Source organism: Chamaea fasciata, unplaced genomic scaffold (assembly GCF_029207755.1).
Source record: "Chamaea fasciata isolate MVZ Bird 193981 ecotype frontalis unplaced genomic scaffold, bChaFas1.0.hap1 SCAF_4, whole genome shotgun sequence".
Classification (NCBI taxonomy): domain Eukaryota; kingdom Metazoa; phylum Chordata; class Aves; order Passeriformes; family Sylviidae; genus Chamaea; species Chamaea fasciata.
In genome coordinates, this window is record NW_027094089.1 from 43,937,198 (window position 1) to 43,960,066 (window position 22,869).

General features: G+C 38.5%; 1 protein-coding gene across 4 annotated transcripts in view; it reads left to right on the forward strand.

Annotated features, from left to right (window-relative positions):
• Positions 1–15,236, forward strand: part of GRAMD2B (GRAM domain containing 2B) — a 38,211-nt gene extending 22,975 nt beyond the window's left edge. For 2 of the 4 annotated variants that reach the window (XM_066181397.1, XM_066181399.1), the window contains exons 4-14: positions 281–347; positions 1,311–1,414; positions 4,879–4,974; positions 5,660–5,731; positions 5,853–5,933; positions 6,565–6,676; positions 8,335–8,457; positions 8,637–8,724; positions 9,232–9,333; positions 10,876–10,969; positions 14,003–15,236. In XM_066181397.1, the coding sequence (XP_066037494.1) occupies positions 281–347; positions 1,311–1,414; positions 4,879–4,974; positions 5,660–5,731; positions 5,853–5,933; positions 6,565–6,676; positions 8,335–8,457; positions 8,637–8,724; positions 9,232–9,333; positions 10,876–10,969; positions 14,003–14,044 (981 nt within the window). In that variant the 3' untranslated portion in view covers positions 14,045–15,236. Of the gene's footprint in view, positions 1–280; positions 348–1,310; positions 1,415–4,878; positions 4,975–5,659; positions 5,732–5,852; positions 5,934–6,564; positions 6,677–8,334; positions 8,458–8,636; positions 8,725–9,231; positions 9,334–9,952; positions 10,970–14,002 lie in introns of those variants that run through there. The other 2 variants (XM_066181398.1, XM_066181400.1) reach the window with 2 other exon arrangements.
• The last annotated feature ends 7,633 nt before the right edge of the window (positions 15,237–22,869 follow it).

Genomic DNA, 22,869 nt, shown 5'->3' on the forward strand with positions numbered 1-22,869 from the left:
ATAGACTAAAATAGACACGTAACCACCATGACAGGGCTTTTGCTTAGCAACAATATAGTTCATGGTTGTACAAGGATACAGGTTCCTTTTTCATCAGTGTATTAGAATCTGGGTAAAGCACAATCTAGAGTTAATAGCCACATAGAAAAAAGATGAGGATTTCTTGTAAAACAAGTGGGCAGAATGGGAAGGTGTGTGGAGGAAGTGGAGTAGGTCACTTGGTTGATAGACTGTCTAAAAGAGTGTTTGTGGTTTTGTTGTGGGGTTTTTTGTTTTTCAGCTGAAGGCAAATGCACACTTTCATAAGCTGTTTCTAGATGTTCCCACTGATGAGCCATTGAAACAAAGTAAGTATTAATTCCTGGGTTGTTGTTGGCTGTGGATCCTAGATAATGTTATTACCCAACAAATGTGATGATGTACAAGAGGAACAATCTGAATTTTTTAACTTTTAACTCCAGTTGCTTAGAGGTGCAGGGCCTTGATCCATGTGCAGTGGGCATTGTATTGTAATCTTGGAAAACTCAAATCTCTGCATGTTTGGTATATTTGGAAATTGTAGCCTACTTTGCCATTCCAGGAGAGTAGACTAATGCAGCATTTTTGGTACTGAATCTTCCTTAATAAAGTCAGAACTGAGACAGCATTGGTCAAGTGATTAGCTTGAGTTTTTGCTGTTGATGATGTTTTAATATTTAAAAACACTAGTAAGAAAAGCAATTTTTAAATATTTTACTATTATCTATAGTACTTATGAGAAGGGAATTCTACACAGACATGTATAGCAAATGCTTCTTGAAAGGAATGCAGGGAAGGTAGTTCATGAGTGAGAAATGGTTTGCTCAATGTCTGTAAAGTAAAAGCAGTATTACTTTACATATGTTGTATCTCTGTAGGACATCTAGTTTAGACAATGGCCATAGAGCTGAAAGTTTAAAGATAAAACCTTTAAACTCTTCACATTTAAGTAATGCCGTTACCTAGAAGTTAGTAAAAAGTTCACAGAAAACTAAATCGTATTCTCTAAAAAAAGATTTTTGACCTTTAGTGGCCAGTTGCATGTTACAATTCATTTTATTCATTTCGGTTATTGTCCTTCAAATACTATGAGTCTAAACTTAGGCCTGTGACATCTTCTGAGGCTGTCAGTATTAGTTAAACTTACTGAAAATTTCGAGGCTTGACAACATTAATCCAAAGGTATAAACCTAAACATATCATAGCTTTGTAAAAAGAACAAAACAGAAGCCAAATTGGTTTGGCTTGGGTTGGGGTTATGTTCAAGATCATAAAATATCTATCTGTTTCAGGCTTTACTTGTGCTCTGCAGAAAGAAATTCTGTACCAAGGAAAGTTATTCCTTTCTGAAAACTGGATTTGCTTCCATTCCAAGGTTTTTGGTAAAGACACTAAGGTTAGTAAAATGTTTACGTATAGAACGGTAGTGCTATTCTTAACAATTTGTTCATTACCAGAAGTTCAAATTATTGTGCAAGGCTAGAATAGTAATACTTCCAAATTCTGTTAAAAACAATCACTATTTATAAGTGATGTTTGAAATGCAGTCTAGAACTAAGATAATATTTAGTCTCAGTCTAGTACTATAGATAATAGTTATTATTAGGGGTTGAATCTCTTGTTCAAGGACTTAGTGTCTGAAAGAAGTAGATGAAAGGATCTGACTAGCAGCATGTCAAACCCATGTAACACAAATAGCAAAAATGTTTCTCTTGGGATAAGTACTTCAAAGAGGAGGAGGAGCAAGAGGAATGAAGGCTGTAAGGTATTAAGGTCTCCAAGATAATAGTTGGGACACTGGAGGGAAGGATCAAGCATATTTAAGGCAGTTAAAGAGGAAGAACTAAAGCTGGCTTCTAACTTGAGTTGCAAAGCTCTCTGAAGGATTCTTCCAGCAGTCCCATTTTCCATAAACAGGAAACAGGATAAGAAAAACAAGTTGATGAAGTTTATAGTTGTGAGCCCAGTATGCAGATCAGAAATGAGATGTGAACTGTTGGGAAGGTCATAAATTAGTCTTTCTTGGTGATTCACATTAAGCTTAGTACCCCTGTGGTGAATGATGTGCGTGCAGAAAAAACAAAGACTTGGATCTGTTGATTTGGAGCTTTTGGAGCATGCTTTCTTTCCACAAACTGCTTTGGTTTTGACCTCTTCTGGAGAAACAGATCTATTTGCTTCAAGGATTTCTTTGACTTCTCCCTTTCAGGTGCATCCTTGGACAAAGGTCCTGGTTTGATCCAGTGAATTGAATGCTGAAATCAGTTTAGGGGTTGAGATTATCTCATTTCTCTGTAGTCAACTATTTTGATGGAATGCGATTGTTAGAGAGCTTTTTATAAAGTGTAATAGGTTTAAAGAATGCTTGAAATTATTGACAGCACATTGTCCATAGTGACCTCATAGGTTATTGTGTTTCACCACCTGGCCCAGGACGATTGTCAATTTCTAGTTACTAGATTCTACTAGTCATAGACAGTACATTGATGTGGATGGTGTATATGTTAGTGAAAGCTGTGTGACACAAAGGAAAAAACAACTGGTTGAATACTGTCATTCAATAGTAGTAACAGCTATCTTAGCAATTTATTAAAATTTAAGCTGCTGTACTATCAATCGTCTGATCACCATGAACAAATGCAGCTACTTCAAACTGTGGAACAGCTTTCTAATGTCAACTAAACTAAATGGTATACAAGAATATGGTAGAACTTTACTGAGTAGAAAAACCTGGGAAAAATTATGCAGAATGATGATAATGTACTACTAGGAAATTAGCTTTGTCAACAGGGTTTTAAATTCAGGAATATATGCATACATATACATATGCTGAAAAGTGAAAACATTTTACAACATAGGGTAGAATAAACACTGTAAGTGTAATTATAGCAATTTTTCAAATTACTCAGTTCTGGGTGTTATTTTCAGAAATCATTGTGGGGAAGATTAAGAGTGAGGAGGGGTAGTCCTTGTCATTTATTTACAGCTTTGTTCAGCTTTTAGGAATACTGTCAAGAAAAAAGCCGGGAAATCTGGAATACAGTGAAAAATTATGTCATGGGAAGGGAAGGAGGAAATCAAGCAAAAACAGGAAGAGGAACATTCTTAGCAGTCAGATACACTGACAAAGTTTCCAAGACGCAATCTTAAGCTTGTAAAACAATTTATGCTTAGGGATAAAGTGTTTTATTGTGAGAAACAGTAGATCTACATATTCCAGTTAATTTTTGACAAGAATTCTACCTGCAGACTTTTTTTTTTTACTGAACGCTTTCATGCAAGGAACGGCTATGCAATTTAGGAGTTTTGAGTGTGCAATAAAGACACTGTGTATATTCAAAAGTAAAAGTAAATCCTGCTTCTGCAGGATTGAATAGGCATTGAAAGGCATTTCCAGGTAGCTCTAATTTGGCTATATATGTTGGCTTTGAGTCTTCGTTGGATTTAGACATTGTTTTACCCTTTTAAATTACTTTCTATGTTGCCTGCAGGTCAACCTTTTATTCTGAAATCATTATTGTTCCAGATAAAAGTAGTTGTGATCAAACAGTGATTCCACCCTTTCAATCTAATGCTGTGGGAACAGTGCAATAAGCGAGTGCTGAATGGACATGTTAGTTTTGATTACAGTAGTGTTATCCATCTAAACTACACACAGTAGAATGCCGTTAACATCTCTGATTTAAAGTTCTTTAAGGTGAAATGTGAACTGAATCTACTAGAAAAATTGTAAGTTGCTTTCTTGTAGCCTGTGGCAAGATTTCTGTTCAAACTGTATTTGGCAGTCTTGCAACCAAACTGTTACACAAAAAGATTTTTTTTTTTTTACCTGGTACAGTTTTTCAGTTCATGATTTCATGTTACTGTTCTGAATAAAAGTTAACAAGAAACTGCACAGAGTAACTTCATCCTCCTCCAATGACGTGTTTTAATTCAGTAGTGTGATTGCTAACTGAGCAATTTATGGACTCTTTTAACCTTGCTTCCAAATTTCTCAGGTAGCTCTGAGAGCCTGTGCCAAAGGTATTTTTAGCAGGATCTATTTCTTAATCGTGGATGTTATTATCCAGGATTATTATATTATATACATATCCAGGATTATTATATTTGCCTAACTCAATAAAGCTCTAGGCTTTTCAACTCACTGTTTCTAACCAGGTTTTTTACCTTTGTAAATTGGGATTTACAGGAAGAGCCCATGCAGAATATCTGAAGTGACATACTCTGAAACTTAGCAGACGTTAAGCTAATGGCGTTAGATGTAAACACAAAGCAGGAAGGAAAATTGAGAACTTTTCAGTGTAAATGTAGACTTGAGTGTCTCCTTGGCACACACAGGAATCAGTTGAAGTCAGCAGGTGTGTCAGTATTGGGTCTTCCAACCTTGCTGAAGGACAAGCTGTTTAATCACCTGCTTGTTGCAGATCTGTAAGTGCTGAGAAAACTTTAATGTTCATTATTCAACAAGCTTGTCTTGTCTGATATGTTCTGAAATATTTGGTTTCTAGAGAAAGAAGCATAGCTTTAAGATTGGTTCGTTTTGCTGATCTGCAGTGCACTAAGTCTGTAGTCTTGGGAGAGCCAGAAGGGATCAGGAAAGGAAGACACAAGCAAAAGCCGAGATTAGCATTTTGTAAAAGCAGAAGTAAAAGTAGTTAGGTATAGTTTCAGATTATTACTATTTCTTATTTCATATGTAATATTAGTAATCAAAAATGTAGAGGAAATACCTTTAAATGGTGAGTGTTGAAGGTCTGGCTTATCCCAGTAGCTGGGCTGGGCACTCAGGAGAGACGGTGGTACAGAGCAAGTATTGGGATTCAGTGTTACATTGGGATTCAATGTTACATCTTGTTTCAGATTAGTATACCTGTGCTGTCCGTGACACTTCTGAAGAAAACAAAAACTGCCCTTCTTGTGCCAAATGCTCTGATCATAGCAACAGTGACAGATAGGGTAAGTACTGGTAGAGGACAATAGTATTTCAGTGAGAAAATAAAAAACAGAAGCTGTTTGCCAGCTGCTGTCTCTGGGAATCTTTCATTCCCCGTTTTCCAAGAATTCATAGTACCAGAGGAATTGAAAAAACTGAGTCAGGAGGTGCATGCACAGAGGGTTACCTGCTTTGTTAGCAGCACTGTCAGTGTTCATCCATTTACTTGTATCTCTTACCTAACCAGTCATACCTTAGACACACAAAAAACTGTTGCTTACAGTGATATTCAGGAATTATAATTGCATCAGTCTGTAGGAAATGTTGTTATCCTATGAGCAGCTTCAGAAACAATGCACAAATATTTTGTGGGTGTGGGAGACAGTATATAAAAGCAAGTTTGGGGTTTTGTTTGTCTGGAGTTTTTTTAAGGGTTAGGTAAAACAGCATGAAAAGTGTTTTTAAAAGAAAGAACAAATCTGGATTATGCTCTTGTTCCTGCAGCAGAACATGGCAGCTTTTATGTGCCTGTTCTGTGTTCATGTGGTAAACCTCAAGTCATAGGCTTAGAAGGACTGCAGTTTTTTTCTGCCATACTAAAGTTCTTGAAAATTGTTACTTGCTCTGCAAAATCACTTGTGAAGTCTTATTTAGATAAAGGAAGACTGTATGTCTTTTGCAAACTGTCATGGAACTTCTGTTTTGCAGTACATGTTTGTCTCACTACTCTCCAGAGATACCACCTACAAGCTATTAAAATCTATCTGTAGACATCTTGACGTAAGTACTAGTGGCAATGAAGATGGTATGTAGCTTTGTGTTCATTATTACTGCTATCCTGCTGTGAAATACGAGGTACTTTCTGCCTGTGTTCCTTGTTAACAGTGCTGCTTTTTTTCAGGTTACAAGCATGGGCAACAGTCCAAATCCCTCTTCTGCAGAAAGCAGCTTCAGGGCTGATCGCCCTAGAACTCTGCCCCTGGTAAATGGCTCAGAAATTTGTTCTTTTGTTGCACAGTGTCTTTCATTGCAAATACTATTTATAATGCCTGAAGAAGGGAAATCGAAGGAAATCATGACATCTGTTTCTAAAATTTCTGTGAGTCTTTAGCACTAGAAAACAGTTGGAATAATTAGCATAATTATCTGGTCATGTGCAGTTTATATACATGCGTACGATTTGGATTTATTCATGGTCTGTTCATTCTTCATATCTCTGTTTAGCAGTCAGATTTCTCTGTACTGACATAAAGTCTGCCACGAACAGTTTTTTAAGTGTTTCTAGTAGCACACCTTCCTCTGTAAAACAGTTCACTCATCTTAAAGAGCTGTGAAGCCCCATGTGATCACCAGAGTCTAAGTCTATTAGTGCTTGTCCTGGACTTCACAATTTGTCTAACTTAACAGTCTTTCTTATAGGCAAGGCAGGAGATAAAGCTTCGGTTCTGGTGATATTATGGAGCTTATTTTTTGATCTCGACATCTTGATATCAGAGATTGTTCCTGATTAAATAATTCCAAAGCTTTGATCTTTGGTTCAGATTCTAGAGGAAATTAGATTGTTTACATTTAGAACAGGGCTGAGAGTTTTTGTGATTCGTTCTCCCCATCAGGATTTCAATGAAGATTATTCTGATCTGGATGGAATAGTGCAGCAGCAAAGACAAGAGATGGAAGAGTCCAGCAGCACAGGCTCACAGACACCAGAGCTGGAATGCTTCCAAGGTGAGTGGGATCATGGAGCCCAATGAGAACAAGAATGAACTAGCTCTCAGTTTGTCTTCTGTATGCCCTTCTGATGTGGAATCTAGATTCTCCATGGTCCTGGAGAGTTATGTGGATTCTGAGGTCTTCCTCAAGGCCCCAGTACCTACATTTCTGTTAGTGTAACACTCTGCAATGCAGACTCAGGGAATGACTTGCTCATCAGCAGATCTAAATTGTTGCCGCTGGTTCCAGTTGCTTAGCCATGCGAGCAGAGATAGAATTTACGAGCTGTTCATGCTTTTAAACACAAAAGAATAATGAACAATCTAAACCCCTTCTAAAGTAGTTCAAGTCATAGTGTAACTTCTCAACTATACAAGTAACAGTTTGTACCTTGGTGGCTTTTGGTCATCAAGGTTATTTCTGATGTGTGTTTTTGTGGGGGTTTTTTAAACTCATTTTATTCTTTGCTGCTATTAAGATACTTGAAGGTACTGCCCAAAGTTGTTCTTTTTTTACCACCTTCTTTGAAATCTCGTCTCAAGTTCATCACCTAACTAGCAGCCATTCTGATTGAAACTCTCTTCATAAATCATACTTCATAACCTCATGAGTACAATACTTGTTTTGTGTAGCTGATGCTGAATGTTATTATAAAAACCTAGAGTATTTTCTTCTACAATTAATATATACTAAGATATTAATGAGTTGTTATGCTGTTAGTTCTCTGGGTTCCATCTTGACTATAATTTGTATAAGAAACTGTTGAAAGATACTGTCATTTTTTATAGGAGTTTTCTGTCATGTTATTTTTTATTAACTCTCCTTTTTGCTCTGTCTTTTGCTCAGCAGGATGATTTGGAGTTATTTGCTTTCATTGGTATTTGATATTTACTGTGCATCTGTCTTTAATGTGTGGTGCTGTTCATTAAATTGTGGTGTCATCACATGCCACAGAAGTACTTCTGAATAATGTTTTAACTTGCTGATGGCTAGTAACTACTTCAAACCATTCCATTTTCTTTTTCCACAAATGAAAACCAATATCCAGGCAAAGAACCATCCTAGGAAAAGGAATTGAAAGCAGGGGTGAAAGGTAGCGCTTCTGTCACTCATGGTTGTTTCTTGTGCATCATTAGAGCAAGTCCAGGGTAAGCAAGTACAGCATAAAACTGAGTGTGATTAGATTTTTCTGTCCCATTTCTTTCAAGATACCATTGGCATTTTTAAAGACAGTCAGGAAAGGGAGTTGTAATGTCCTTTTTAAAGTAACAATGCACTACTCCCATTTGATGTTGCTATTAAAGTAATTTGTAATCACTACTCTAGCAAATTCAACCTTTTGAAAGATTACTTTTGTGACTGTAGTCTTCTGCCTGGAAATTCAGTAGTAGCTTTCAACGTTTTCATGGGTTGCCATATTTTAAAAAATCTGGAATATAAATGCAACATACGTAATCTTCTTTCAATCCAGAGGCTTCTTTTTATTTTGTGTTGTTGTAGAATTAATATGTAAACTGTTTCAAGGATACTAAACCAACTGCTGCCTTTTACTCAGAAGTACAGAAATGCAGCTTTTAAAATTCTCCTCTTCCTCTATTTCTTGACCAACATAAGCTATCAACAATTTCTATTGTCTTTATATTTACCTCTGTTAAAAATCTTTCTTTTGACAGATTATCATGTTGTTGAAACAGAAACTCACTTGAAAGTTTCCAAGCCCGAGGCCAAATCTGTTCGTTCAGATGCACATAGTAAACGTGGGCCTGTTGGAGAAACGCGCAACAGTCCTCGAAATGGTAAGCAATCAAGTACAGATCTTCAGCTGGAATAACTTGGGATAAGTTTGCATAACTGTGTCACATAATATGGAAGATCTCTTTCTCTTTTCTCCCTCTGTTTGCATTATCTGTTGCATTCTTCAAAACACTCTGTCTTCTGCTCTGCTTCAAGTAATAATTGGTTCTTTCCCTTGCAGGCCATTCTGAAGCCTTCAGGTTCCTCCACAAAGTGAAGTCCCAGAAGCTCTTATCTCTGAACCATGTACTTGTATTTTATGCAATTCTGTAAGTTAGCAATAACAAGATTGTCAAAAACTATGATTTTCTTATGTTTACATGATTGATACAATGTAGGCATGATTGATATAATCTGAACTTTCCTTGGAAAAAGAAAATTATTGGGAATTGTGGCATTTACACTTTCCAGAAATGTATATGTACAGGCATACATATATATGTATATACATATATCTATATAAGCCTGCTGGGACAGGTTTATATTTAACTGGCCATTTACTTTTAAAAGCAAAGGGTCTTTTGATTCAGAAAATGCTAGAAGTGTTTAAGTACTTGCAGAGGTTCCGTTTGCACATCACTCAACAAACACATACTCAGGTCTGAGATTTTCATAACTGTCTCAATGCCATTGATGGTATTCCTGAAATGTTTCTAAGAACAATACCTTTATTACTGAACAAGTACAAGTAACAATTTAACTAGCCTTTAACAATAAATTTATCAGGTACTGCTAAAGTTTCCTTAACTGATATACTTTCTTTTTCTCTCTTACAGTGTTTGTGTTTTAATACTTTCTACCTTCTACATGAGATACAAAATCAGTGTCCTGGAGGAACGCCTTATGTCCATGACAGCCTTTGATTCACATATTAAGGAGTAAGATAAACTCTGGAAAAATATTCAGGATATAAATCTCTTTCCAGAGCAATGATTCCATGAAAAAGGTGTAACTTCTGTCTTCAGTCTTGGTGTAATTTGTTTACTATGTTAGAAACATACTTCCTACTCTTTGAGCTAAAACATCTGTCTTGCTTGTATAAAGCTTTGTGTTGTCTGTATACCATTTAGAAACTGATATCCTGTCTTTCTGAGATAAAAAACCTCACACCACAGAACCAAACCAAAACAAAATCCAAACACACCAAGGGACAGGTGTCTGTGCATTTGAAGAGGAAATAGGGAAAGGGAACATAGTTACATAAATAATTCCTTTCTGTAGCTAGAGTGATGGCTGTCATCTGCCCCTGCAGTTAGTTTTTTTGTTTCTTTGGATTTTTTTGTCTCTGTGTTGCAACGATAGAAAATATGCAAACATTAAATGGAGGGGGAGTGCAGAGGTATGTGTATTTTGCACAGTAGTTTACCTTTATAAGTAGTATTGGCTCTCTGCTCTTGCCTTAGGACAGAAGGAAATTAAAGTGGATACTGCTGAGAATACTAATCAGTTTATTGAGCATGCGATTCTGCATTAACTCTTCTCCCCTTCTTATAACAGATTTTTCCCTGAGCTGCTCTGAAAACTATGGCTTCAAAAGTCGTTTGTAAACTCAATGCAAAACCTGCAGCCACATGCAACATGAGTGGAAATGCTGACAGCTGGAGAAGCACCACATGAAAAAGAGAGGGGGAGAAAAATAAAATTTGGGACAGAGCTGACTCAGGCATGGTGGAACTGTTTGCAAAGGGGTTCAAATTTAGCAAGCTCTTACATAATTCAGCTTTCTTTGATTACCCATCCATGACAAAACAGGTCACTCTGACATTGCACTTGTGGTCGTATCAAACAATGACTACACTGTTTATGATCCATCTGGTCTCAGCTGTCATTTGTGGAAGGCAGTAGGACTTGTATGCGTGTGTCAGAAGACAGAGTCAGGTTCTTCATAAAAAAGGGGGTAGGAAGGAAATGGTGCTCTATCTATGCAGCCTTGCATTTATATTTGCCATTTTAAAAGGCAAGAAGTGGGGTAAACCTGCCTCACATAGTAGGCAATGTCAAAAGCCTTTTTCTCACTTCTGGCATAGTTTTATTGCAGGATACTGTGTCCCTCTTCAGAAACACTAACACAAGAATGTCCCGTTTCTGTTGCTCTGATCCCAAATAGTGCAACATACAGGAAGGAAGATCTACTGTGCACTTCTGCAGTGTCAGGGGCTTGGGCTTTCTGATTTCCTCCAAGTCACAGGATGTGGAACTTACTGAACTTTTCAGGGGAAATAGCTATAAAGTGTTCCATCCAAACTTCTGGAGAATGGGATCATGTAAAAAATATAGTCAAGAAGTGACTTAGCACTTTTTTTTCTGTAAACTAGTACAGTTTACAATTTTGCCATTCTGTTGCCATCTACATGTGTATCCAGTTCTGTTGTCCTCTTTTTTTGAGTCTGTCACACTTATTTTTTCATTCTGTTTGATAGACATCAAGTGCACCAAGATGTGGGATCTCACCTGCAAATTAATGCTGATGCCCTTTGTGATGAGTTAACTGCTAATCTTAGAAAATTGGAAAAGGTAACATCATGACATAATGCAAATGCTGATAGACCAGTCAGGTTCTTGCTGTGCTTCCATCATCTTTCATCTTGAAAAGTGTTGAGTTACCCCCAGATTCGTTACCAAAAGGTGGCATGTTTTCCTAGACAAAGGACAAGTTTTTGGACTGTAAACTAACCCTAGTATAAGCATTGGTATGTGTAAAAGCTTTGCCTTGAGCTGATGCTTATAACCAGGAGAAATGTCCCTGAGGCAGACACTTCAAGGGTGCTTATTGTATTATGTAGTGTTCTCAACGGTTTTTTGTTTCTTTTTTTTTAATCCATCAGGGCTACGGATTTTGAACTTAACCTTTATTGGTATATGATGATTTTTTTCTGTTTTGGGCTTTTGTTGGAGTTTTTGATTAAGAAAACAGTGCTTGCTTACATATGTCGTCAGCTTCTTCACACAAAGTTACTGGAATCCGCTTGTTTTACTTCAGTAACACAGATGCTGCACCACCAGTTGTGCAATTCCCTATACTTCGCCCTTGCTTTTCACCATTCTCTAATCGGAAAGCTAAATGTATTTGATGACTTAAATAGGAAACCTATGTGAAACGAGTGGATGTGCAGACCTTATTTCCTTATTTGGTGTTTTTCCCCTTTCCAAAACATCAGAGGCTTCACCGCTCTCATGGCTGAGGCTCGGCTGTGCCCTGTGTGGGTCCACTGAATACTGCTGGAATGGCTGTGTCCAGCACAGGGCAGCCTCTGATCCTGGCCCACAGCTATTGCCCCTGCAGACCTCACCCCACCTGCCCCCAAACCTTGACAAATGCACCCACAAATACAGATGGTTGAAATGCTGTGTGTTGGGTACACATACACAGGCCGAGCATGACAAAAGCACTAGTGGAACAAAACCGAAAGTAACTTGAATTCCTATGTACTTAAGTCACATGGGGTATTTTTGCCTCTGTTTCTAAAACTGAGTCAGTGCCAAGGTCTTTCAACACCTTTTTCCCCCCAAGCATGAAGCTAAGACTGCATAATATCACTGTTTATATGTGTGGCATAGGTTTTAGAAATACTGCCAAAAGGGTTTTGTTCCCCCACATCTTCACCCTCTTGGCTATGGAAATCTAGAGTAATGCTGGCTTAACCTCAGCCATATATTTCTGGATAATAACTGTGAATACAAAGAGAAAATGCTTACCGTATGGTTACGAGATGCAATCTTCAGCCAAATTAGGTCATTTAAGAGTTTACTGCTTTCTGGCTGTCTGGGACAGGCTGGCAAGATGGTTCATAGGAGACCTCATTTCAGTGGGAAGCCAGCCAGCCAGCCCTTTGCAGCAAGGCTAGGCACTGTCCCACTCCCTTATACAGTCTCTGCTCGGAGACAGTAATAGACAGCTGGATAGTTAGATCATTCAGCTGTTCCCAGAGAAGGGACCTTTTCTCCTGAATTAGAGTCTTAAGTAGTGTGCTTTTTTTTTGTTTAGTGTCTTGCTTTTTTTTAGTGGGTACAGGACTGGAGCCTTAAAGACTTACCTTTATCTGCCAAATATTCAAGACAATTAAGTGCTCTGCTTACAGGCTAAATTGGAATTGTCTGTAGCTGCATATTGCCACATCCTGTTCTAATCTAGATGAGCAGTGGTTAGAAATCTAATAGCTTTTTGTTCTCTGAGCCAAGTTACTGCAGTTGCTTAACAATTTCATATGCCTTAGTGAAAAGTGCTGGTAACTGGCTGCAGCAGCAAAGGTAGTATACGTGTTCTAATATAACTTGTCATGTCTCCCCTTAATTTCCCTGTGACCACAGCACTGTAAACTGTAGCACTGAGATTATCTAGATTAAAAACTAAAAATTACTCTGCAGTTAAAAAATGGTTAGTGCACAAATAGGTTGCAATGTCTTTTTCAGTGTGACCTTTTGATTTTTACAAGTTGTCTTTCATACTTGGAGCCAAGGAACTACCACTGTTTAGCAAAATTCTGCTAATTTGGCTTTTAATTGTATTTAGCAACTTGTTAAAATGCACCGTGTCTATTAAAGGATGAGGCATTAAATTGTGGGAGCGAAAATGTGGCCTAGTATTACTCGTTCCCTTACACTAACTTATGCAAGCTAAAAGGAAATTCCTGTTTACGTGTTAAGCAACTCTCATAAAATTAGGTGCTTCTTACTGTCTCCCTTTCCTCAAAATGCCCTTCTTGAGAAAGGTTTGCATCCGGGACAGAAATCATGAGGTAGGACTAAAAAGTGGTATCCTTGAACAGGAAGTACAATGGCTCCTCAAATTGAAGTGTGAAAGTAGCTATGACTAAATCTGTAACCAGTGCCAGCAAGTTACTAAGATACTGATATATTGAGAACATGTGTCTGGGGATGTGACCCACTCTATTCCCTCCTCTCTGGTTTTAAGGACAAGGAGATAAAAAGTGGATAAATAAATAGGCTGATTAAAAATAGGTCTGTTCAAATTATTCTCAAGGATGCAACTGGCTGACATTACTTTCTTTGCAACTAAAGAAAGATAGCCCAGAATCAATTCACTAAATATGCTAAGTGGGACATGTCTGCTAATGATTAGAAGACTATTTTTCTGTGCACACATCATGGCTGAAGCTCTTACAAAACTATTTGAATTAATCCATTTAGCCATAGAGCTGTGACTTGGAAGTCTGCGGCTTTTACTGGATTTTGATCAAGGTGAAAATAATTCAGTTTTTTGTCCCATTGCTTTTAGGTCTGCTTTTTATTTTTGTCTTACTTTCTTATGACTAATGGAGGAGACAATCTATAGGAGGAAATTTCAGGGGATATTCATCAAATGAAACTTAGATCCCCTGCTAGTTGATTGTCTAGGTGTTCCATTTGATGCACTTATATTGCACTCATTATAAGGGAAGCATTTAACAGGAATACCATTATTATGAAAAGGTGTGATGGAATTAACATGCACAGAGTATATCGAACAGTATGTTTTGATTTTATTTTTTATTTAAAATGCAGTGTAACACTTCTTGCCTCCCAACTCTTTCCCTCTCTTTTTCTAAGATACAGAACGACTTAAAAAAACTACTTGAAGATGGTGATTGAAACATCAGTGTTCTTGGACTGCTTCAGACCTCATTCTTCTGTCTTGACAAACCGTTCCAAAGGAGCCCTGCTGGCCAGAGTTCAAGCTTCTTTATTTTCAGTCCAAGCCAAGCTTAAACTACTGTAAAGCTCATGTCACCATGCAGAAGTCAGTTGATTCTTCAGAATGTATCTACATATTTTGTAAACATAAATGGTTTGATCTAAATGTGTCTATGTTTTAAAAATGTGGGGATTTTTCTTTCTGTATTGTGTGTGGATTAATGGATTTTATAGCTTGCTTGATTTTAGAGTTGCTTACAGCAGTGCAAACCTGGTGCATATCCTTTTACCTCAACATTTACTTTATGCCTATTGTCAAACAAATATAAATGTGAAGAATGTCAGTCATGATTCATGTACTGAAGTGTTGTGCGAATGAGCAGGTATCTGTTTAAGCTATGATTATGGATTGGTGCTGTGCTCTTCATTTTTACGTACTTCTCTGCACCTTGACATTCCAAAGATCAGAAAACAGACACCTCTGTGTTTGGGTATGCAAAGTCATGAATGTTTGAGGTCTGCTCAGTTCTCCAGTGCTGTAAGAAGGCTCAATTTCCACTTTCTGTGACACTGTATCACCACTGAGGGTAAGATCTTTTTCCACTGGGCATTCAGGTTCCTTTGAAGTCAAGTCTGAAATCTGTATGGACTTGCCAATTTACAATCAAGTTGGTCATGAATAGCAATATGGGTGTGACACACCTGCACAACTTAGAAAAACTGCTCATTTTCTGTCCACTCATATGATCTCTGTCCTTAAAGTTAATCAGTGTGAAGATCCTCAGTCAGCTTTACTTGGAGTTGCATGGGGTTTTGCTTGGCTGAGCAAGTGCAACTTGTAGTCCAGTGAATGGAAATCTAGTCTTGGTATGTGACTCCAGGGACTGGATATTTCCACATAAAGAGAGCTGGCAAATTAATTGTGCAGCAGTACAAACAATCAGTAGAGTGAATGAAAAAGTGGACACCTGCTTTATTGTATCACATACTGATTTTTTCCCAGAGTGCCTAAGATGGGGATTTTTAGCTTTCTGATTCACCAAGCAGGCTCATTAGTTTTTAAAAGGCAATATTTAGGATAATAACTACTATCTGTGAAGTAACAGTATTGTTTATAATATGCTATGCATTTTATAACCATTTCTGTGAAATGTACCTAGTTTGTTTAAATAAACTTTTTTAAAACAAGTGACTCAATACTATAATTTGGATGAACCCAACTCCATCCATCAGTTTCGGTTGAATGTGATACTCATGAGGCTTTATACCTTACAGTACAAAGTTTGTGCAAAACCCAGCACCCAACACAAGGGGTTAGGAACTGCATCCTGCTGCAGTCCTTCCTCTGACTCCTTTGTGTGTGACTTCTCTCTGGATCTCCGTGACAACAGTAAGAGCAAATTTGGCCCCCAGAGTTTTGAGGACATGGTAATAGTTTTCTCAAGTTCCCCAGGTTTCTCAAGGTTCCTCCTTGGAGGATATTGGATGAGTATCAGAATGTTAAGGCACCTTACAGGGCCCTGTGGGCTCTAACATGCCTGCCTGACTCAAAATTCCACCTGAGCACAGTATGAAAAAAATTTGTGATTTGACTGTTCTCCTGATTGAAGTCTCTTCCTTTGCTTCCTCAGCTATTGTGCCTTTATTGTAAAACTCAGCTTCACCAGAAAACTGTTGAAATAAGTTTTGGTGGGGGGTTTTTTTCCCATTCTTTTCCCTGCTCTCTTCTACAGTTGCACAGCTTATGTACTGTTTTGGACTCTCACCTCATCCTCTACCTTCTCTTCTTCCCTCCCTTTAATTCTGTATCAGAAGTCTCTACCTCTGTGGTTGAAAAATTGATGCCATGAGTCACTTTTATCAAAGGAACTACAAAAAATCTTGGTTATGTCCAGCAGCTGAACTGAGTTAGCCTTTTATTTACCTTACATTTTCAAGTCTGTGTTTTTCTACTGGACAACAGGGAGAGAGGTGATATTTGATATGTGCCTTTAATAAATCAGGCAGGCTAAGCCCTTATCATTAGCCATACAGAAAATAATTACTGGAGGGAATGAGCAATCAGAGGTGGATGTGTGCCCTTTAGCCTGCTGCAGCAGCATGCCAGGGGAGGTGAATCTGGACAAAGGTGTAACAGTTCTTTCAACACAGGAAAGTAAACTACACAAATCCAGAGAAAGGATTGGCTTGTGACACAGCGGCCATGTGAGCACACTGGCACAGGTCAGTGTGACTTCTTCCCTGTACTGTCCTCAGTCCCCCTTTTCCTAGAGAGGGAGGAGGAGGATGCCTCAAGGATGTTACACTCTTCACGCATCAGGGCACAGGTGGGCAGTGCGCAGTATTGAGGTATTTCAGGGAGCAAGGCCCCACGTGGAGAAAGCTTAGAACTGAGTGGTTTAAATTCTGTGATACAAGCTTGCAATTGGGGAGGACGGGGTTTTCCCCAGAAGGGAAAATTTGGGAGAGAAATACTAGCAACAGAGATGAGCAAGGAAAAGGTGCTTTCCCCCAAGGCTGGGACCCTGTTAAGGAGCAGGAAGGCTTCCAGTATCTCTGTCAGGTAGTGCATACAAAGGCTATGAGGAGCGATTTTGCCTTTTGGCAAAACTGGAGTTTGCAGAAGTAGGTGGGAAAGGTGTGTGACTTTAGGGAAGTCAGAAATCCACAGAAAGTTCTTAGCACACAGTAACAATTATTCAAAATTTGCTCCATGGGCTGCATGGAAATCTGCTTTAAAAAGCCAAGTTTAAAATTTCTTGTGTGTGTGGTTTTTTGGTTTGTTTTTGTTGGTTTGGTTGTTTGTTTTTTTTTTTTTCCAGTTTTGTCTACCTGTTGTCCTTCACAGTATAGAGGCTAGAAAAACAGCTGAGTTCTACCAGCCATGAAGTAGTCAGTAGTGTCAGGTTCTCGGAAGATGCTTTGAGTTTGCAGGTGGAAGGCAAGAGGGGGACATGACTTCTGTTTTCTCTAGAGGTAGTTAGTGAAAAAATAATGAGGATTTGTGCTGGCTGTTTGGATTGAGGGGTTGCTGAATTAGTTTTCTGTCAAGGTATCAAGTTTATGGTACTGTTAGTGTGAAGGATGCAGCTAGCACTCTAGGCAGGAATTATTATCTGCTGAAAGCCTCTCAGCAGAACATGAAAGGTAGTAGCTCCTATTAGCATTTGCAGGAAAGACATGCAGATTTTTATGTTTTTGTCTATCTGAATTTAATACTATTAACTGCTTTCACGTGAACCTTTATACAGGTGTGTGGTAATGCTTTCTGCTTCCTGCTACCCCTGCACTTTCATTTCCATGTTCCACCTCATAGTCAGTTGACAAATGCTAAAGAAATCTCCAGGTTGGTGTTATCTAGGCCTTTGCAGACTATTGCTCAGGTGGCTCAGCTGCAACTGCTAGGTGAAGTATTATTGCTAAATATGTAGGAGACTTTGCATTTACAGAGCAGGTGTGACGTGCAGTAATGATCAGAAACAGCTGGCAATTTATACAGAAAATTAAGCAAACAGTTACACTGAGGAAACAGTTCTTTTTGTGTTTAGTGCCTGTGTGTATGCTTCTATAAACAGCAGAGAAAAAATGTCATTTGAAAGGATTTTTACCAGCACCTGTTTTTCAGTTTGCCTGGTGAGACTGTCTGAGTCTGACAGGCAAATTCGCTCAAGAGGGAAAATTGACTCATCTCATTTGACACTTCTAGGTTTATGGGTAAAACCCAGTGGAGCATTCTGCTAAACATGGTTGCATGTAATGAGACTTTACAAAAGGGAGGGGTTTTTTGCTTTCTTGGATTTTAAAATCAGTGTACTATCATTTTATGAATATAGAGCCTTAAAATATCCTGTTGTTCACTGAACAGCCGCAGAAAATGGATGTCAGTAAATTTCATTTAATTGTGTCTAAAGTTACTCCCTGTTTTATCACAAGCCATTCTGGATTTTAACAAAAAATCAGTCAAATACAAACAATAAAGCAATGTACAATCTACAGTAAATCCACAGCATTTAGGAGAATTTATTCCCTGAGCTTTATGAAATGTTATGATGCCTATCATTATTTCTGTCCAAAATACAGGCATTTCACTTACACAGTCGTCGTTTCAGACCGTGTGGTCTTTTTCCCAGTGGCACCTAGTGACCCTCAAGTTTCCATTTAGTCAAACTGGCCAGTGAGACTATACCTACTCACCTTGGATTAAATCTCAAATCATTTGGGTGACAAGGCCTAGATCTAGTGTTTATAAGACCTTGACTGCACCTGCTGTTGGTAGTACCCTCAAAAGGGATGATCCCAAGAAGGAACCAATTAGAAGTGTGCTATGAGAGGATACTTGGCAGGGTTGGTATGATAATCAGAAGTAGTTTTTTCTCTGGTCCCTAGTTCCACTTCTATTAAAATTTACAAACAAGGAGTCAGGATGCAGCACCTCAGCAAGAAGACTTTGAGCAGGAATTCAAAGTATGTCAATAAGCCTTTCCCAAGACTGTTTCATGGAGAAGATTGGCAAGAATATTCCAGCTATCCCCTACTGAAATTACAAATGCTTTGCTTGAATCACTTTATCTATTTTCCCCACAATGGGCAGTATTTGTGCCAAAAAGTCCTGAGCCCTGAGTTGGCTGTCTTTTCACTCAGTAAACATCTGTGCCAAAAGACTTGGAAATTAATTCTTGAAGAGAGTTGCCGTAGAAAAGATTGTCCTCCATATACATTTCATACTGACTAGACTCACACTAGCTGTCAGCTTGAGTTCACTCTAGATAGCTCTTCCCCTGACTGTTTCTTTAAATTTCTCCACTGTGAGTAGAGCTTCTGCTCATATATCTTACTGTCTATGTGACCTTCTTATCTTTCCAGTTTCTGTACTAAGTCCATTTGGAAACTGCTTAAATGTTCATTATGTTCTTAAATTTGAAAATATACCTTTTCCTGTCTTTACATAAACAGCAAGCTCATGTCATGATGATGGAGTGGCTGCATCATGTTCTGGAGTTGTGACGTTCTACATCAAGTTTCATAACAAGGATTTGATAGTTTTTGGTAATGCAGGTACTTTGGACTGTACCATAAAGGGCTTCTTCAACTCCTGTACTCGCTTAATGGTATTGATAGGTAATTTTCCACTGACTAGGTATTTTAGCAGTGCTTAGCAGTAGATTAAAGGAAAATCATTCCAGTGTGCTGTCAAGTACAAAATTAAAAATCAGCTCTTCACACTATCTACAGGTAGACAGATAAAGGCTCCTGCCAAGAAGAAAAGGTAATTATTAACCTAATTATAACCTTACATGCTGGATCTGGCATGCAGGACAAAAACCAGCTCTGAATTCTTCCTATACTTAGAGCTTGCTATCATGGCAACGTGCTCACATAGGCTCATTCCAGAGCAAGGGCAAGGTGGGAAGAAAGTCAGCTTGTATCAACAGCTGCTTCCATGATGTATGTAATGAAACACAAACCTTCTCTCACAAATGAATCAGGAAATGTAACTGCCTCAACACTGGCTTATGATATTCACATTAAGAGATGTCCTTTTATGTTTTTCCCAAGAAGTGTTTTAAGTGATGCCACTGACAGCACACATGAAGAAAACAATATAATTGTTTTCTTATAAAAATTATAAAATATAAACATAATATAAACAATATAAAATATAAACATCATATAAAAACAGTATAAATACCAATATTAGCTGACTTGAAAATGGTCACACTTCTAAAGACTCCGATTAATAGTAATGACTATAAGGAAGAATGTGTGAAAGACCAAGTTCTTGATTGTATGAACACTTCTATTCCAAGTCTCTTCATGGATTTCTGATTCTGCACTTACTCTTTGACCATCACAGTAAATGCTATCACGAAAACAGTTTGTGGGTTGGGGCCTAACTGAACTAAGAAAATATAAGATTTGTGTTAGTTTAGGACTAAGGATATGAGACTGCTTGTAGCTGAATATTGAGAGCTCTAGTATTTAGCTACTCCCTCCTTCTGCTTATAGACCATCCTCAGCCTCCCTTTCCCATCTTGTTCTACCAGACATAGCTTGGCTCCAAAAGCTGATCTTCTAAATAGTAACCCATCCAAAACCAGACAATTTTCCCTCAGAGATAAGGGTAAGAGTCTGTAAAAGAGCCCAGTATCAAATGCAGGCATATTGAGCAATGCTGAAAATGATGCTTTAGGAGTTGTGCTGACATTACAACTTTTCCCCTTTATTGTTTCTGTAATTGTATTTCATGTAAAGTGAAGCAATATTGGAAACTGCAAGAATATTCTGAGGCAAGTTCTCTGCGCACCTGTCCTGTACCTCTGTGCTTCCCCAGAGAGCCACAGTCAACAGACCAGATCTGTCAGCAGCAGTAAGTTAGGCTTCTACACAAATCTGGTGTCTTTCCTGAGATTAAAAATAAAGGAATCAGCACTGCCTGATCCTTAAGGCTTTGGTCATTCATCTGCCTGAGTCACTTCAGATACATGCACATGTCCATCCCCTCTGCCATTAAGCACTTTAGTGAAGCCAGCTGTGACTGTTGTCCAACCTGCCAGCAACTGCTTTCCTTAAGGCCAGTATTACTGTCACCCTACCATCACTACCTTCCTGGTCATGTGCTGCTGCTTCCCATCCCTACCAGTACACACCTGGAGTGCAGTAATCCTTGTTTTCTTCCAGGAAAATCAGCTGGAGTTATTTTGTGCAAAGTCCACATTGTAAAGGTATGTTGCTACACCTTTGCTGCATCAGCTTTGCTAAATAGAGCACCTGAGTAATCAGTTTGGTGCAGGAATGTGGAACTGGAAATGATAAGAGTCTGGGGTAATAGTACATTCATATCTTTTGGGTAGATATGGAAGATGCCGCTTTATGTATCTATTTCCCTTTTGGCAGCACTTTCCTACGTTTAGGCCAAGGTTGGATAGGACTATCATACACATCCCTGGACAAAAAAGAAAACAGTTACCTAGTTAGCTAGGTTTTGTTAGATTCCCTGTCCTGGCTCAAAAAAAACTTACCGAATCAGGCTGACAAATGCTTCGGGACAGGAAGTGATAGAGACTTTTTGGTGGGCCACAGAGAGAACAGCACTGTTTCAGAGGGGAGCACATGCCTTGTGTGGGAAACAGGAGGATGAGGCAACTGCTTAACACAGATCCTGTTCAGCCTCTGATTCAATGCACAGGCCAAAATCTTACTTCGGAATGCTCTGACTACATCTGTGTAAAGGAACTCTCTTCATATTGAAATTGCTCACTGCACCATGTGGCTGTGGAGCAACAATGATTCCTCTGGAAATCTTGTAGACAAGAGCAGACCTCACTCAGCCCAAGATGCTCCAGGATTGCTCTCGCCTGGCAGTCAAGATATGCTGCAGTTAAGCTATCACATTTGTGGCTCATGCAGTATGAGGCCTTTATTTGGTACTTCTGATCCCTGGCAGTCAGCCCTGATGATGAGAAATTGGGAGGGCACCCCAGCTGGGTGTAGGCTTCCACAGTGGGGCAGGAAGGGCAGCAGGAAAGCACAGAGCGTTTTTCCTGGATGAGTAGGACAGCAGAAAAGCAAGAGAAAAAAACAGCTTTTTGCACCCGCTCTCCTAGGAAAGAGCTGTGAAGGAAATTATTAGAACAGACTGGGAAGAGCCAAATTTTTGTGTGTTGGCTGCAGTCACTGTATTTATCTTGCCTGGGTGGAAGAGAGCAAAAATTAGTAACTTGAGTCTTAGTTAAGTGGCCTGGTAGATCCAGATTCTCTATCCCCAGAAATACAAATCTAGAGTAATTAGACAAAATTATATGAACAGAAATAGTACAAATTCAGAAGAAGAAAGAGCACAAATATTTTTGGTTTTGCTCTCATGATTTACTGAATTCTAACAAAAATTGACTAATCCCCCAGTACCAAGGAATGAGAAGCTACAGAATGATGAAACAGATAATTTTTTTTAAAATAGCAAGTTCATGGAGATGCTATAGAGACCGTTATGTCAGTCTACAGGTATTTAGGAGAAAAATTAATTGTTTTGACTTGGATAATATCTGCTATATTTCCACAACAGAACTTGTCCCGATTTCTGGCAGGCAAATTGTGAAAGAGCATGACTTCCGTGTTTTAACCCACATTGCAGAAGTTTTCTTAGCAGTTTAAATACAGAATTCAAAATATGTGCTCTGAGTAGCTGAAAGGCATTGTAAACCCAGAAAATCATTCATCTTTTGCATATTCAGCAGACCCCAAAATACCAATGTCTCATCCCAGTTTCAAAAAAAAAAAGCAAAGAAACAAGCCAGGACTGAGGAATTAAAAATTTCTCATTTATGTAGGAAATTTGTGGTGTGGAGAACTCAAAAAAGAATTGTGCATGGTATTCTTCAAATTTACTATTTCCCATAGGACTAACACAACATGGAATAACACAGGCTAAGTATAAGGAAGAGTTACCCTTTCTTTGAACTTCCAGTATTTGGTCATAAAGAAGGCAGTGAACAGTCAGAAGAGAAAATTATATGATCAGCATACAAGCCAGAGTACTTACACAAACAATGGCTGACATAAATCTAACAGAGATTGGAAATGCACAGTTTGCAACATCAGAGATGATTTTTAAAAACAGAACAAAGTGTGTTTTGGCTTGGGGCTCCTTTTTTTTTTTTTTTTTTTTTTTTTCCCCACAAAACATGCTTCATGACATTGGGACAATTTTTACAGCAAAGAACACAACCATCAAAACAATGTTTCTTCTGGTCTGAGATGCCTTCCTTTGTGCTTTTGGTGGGGTA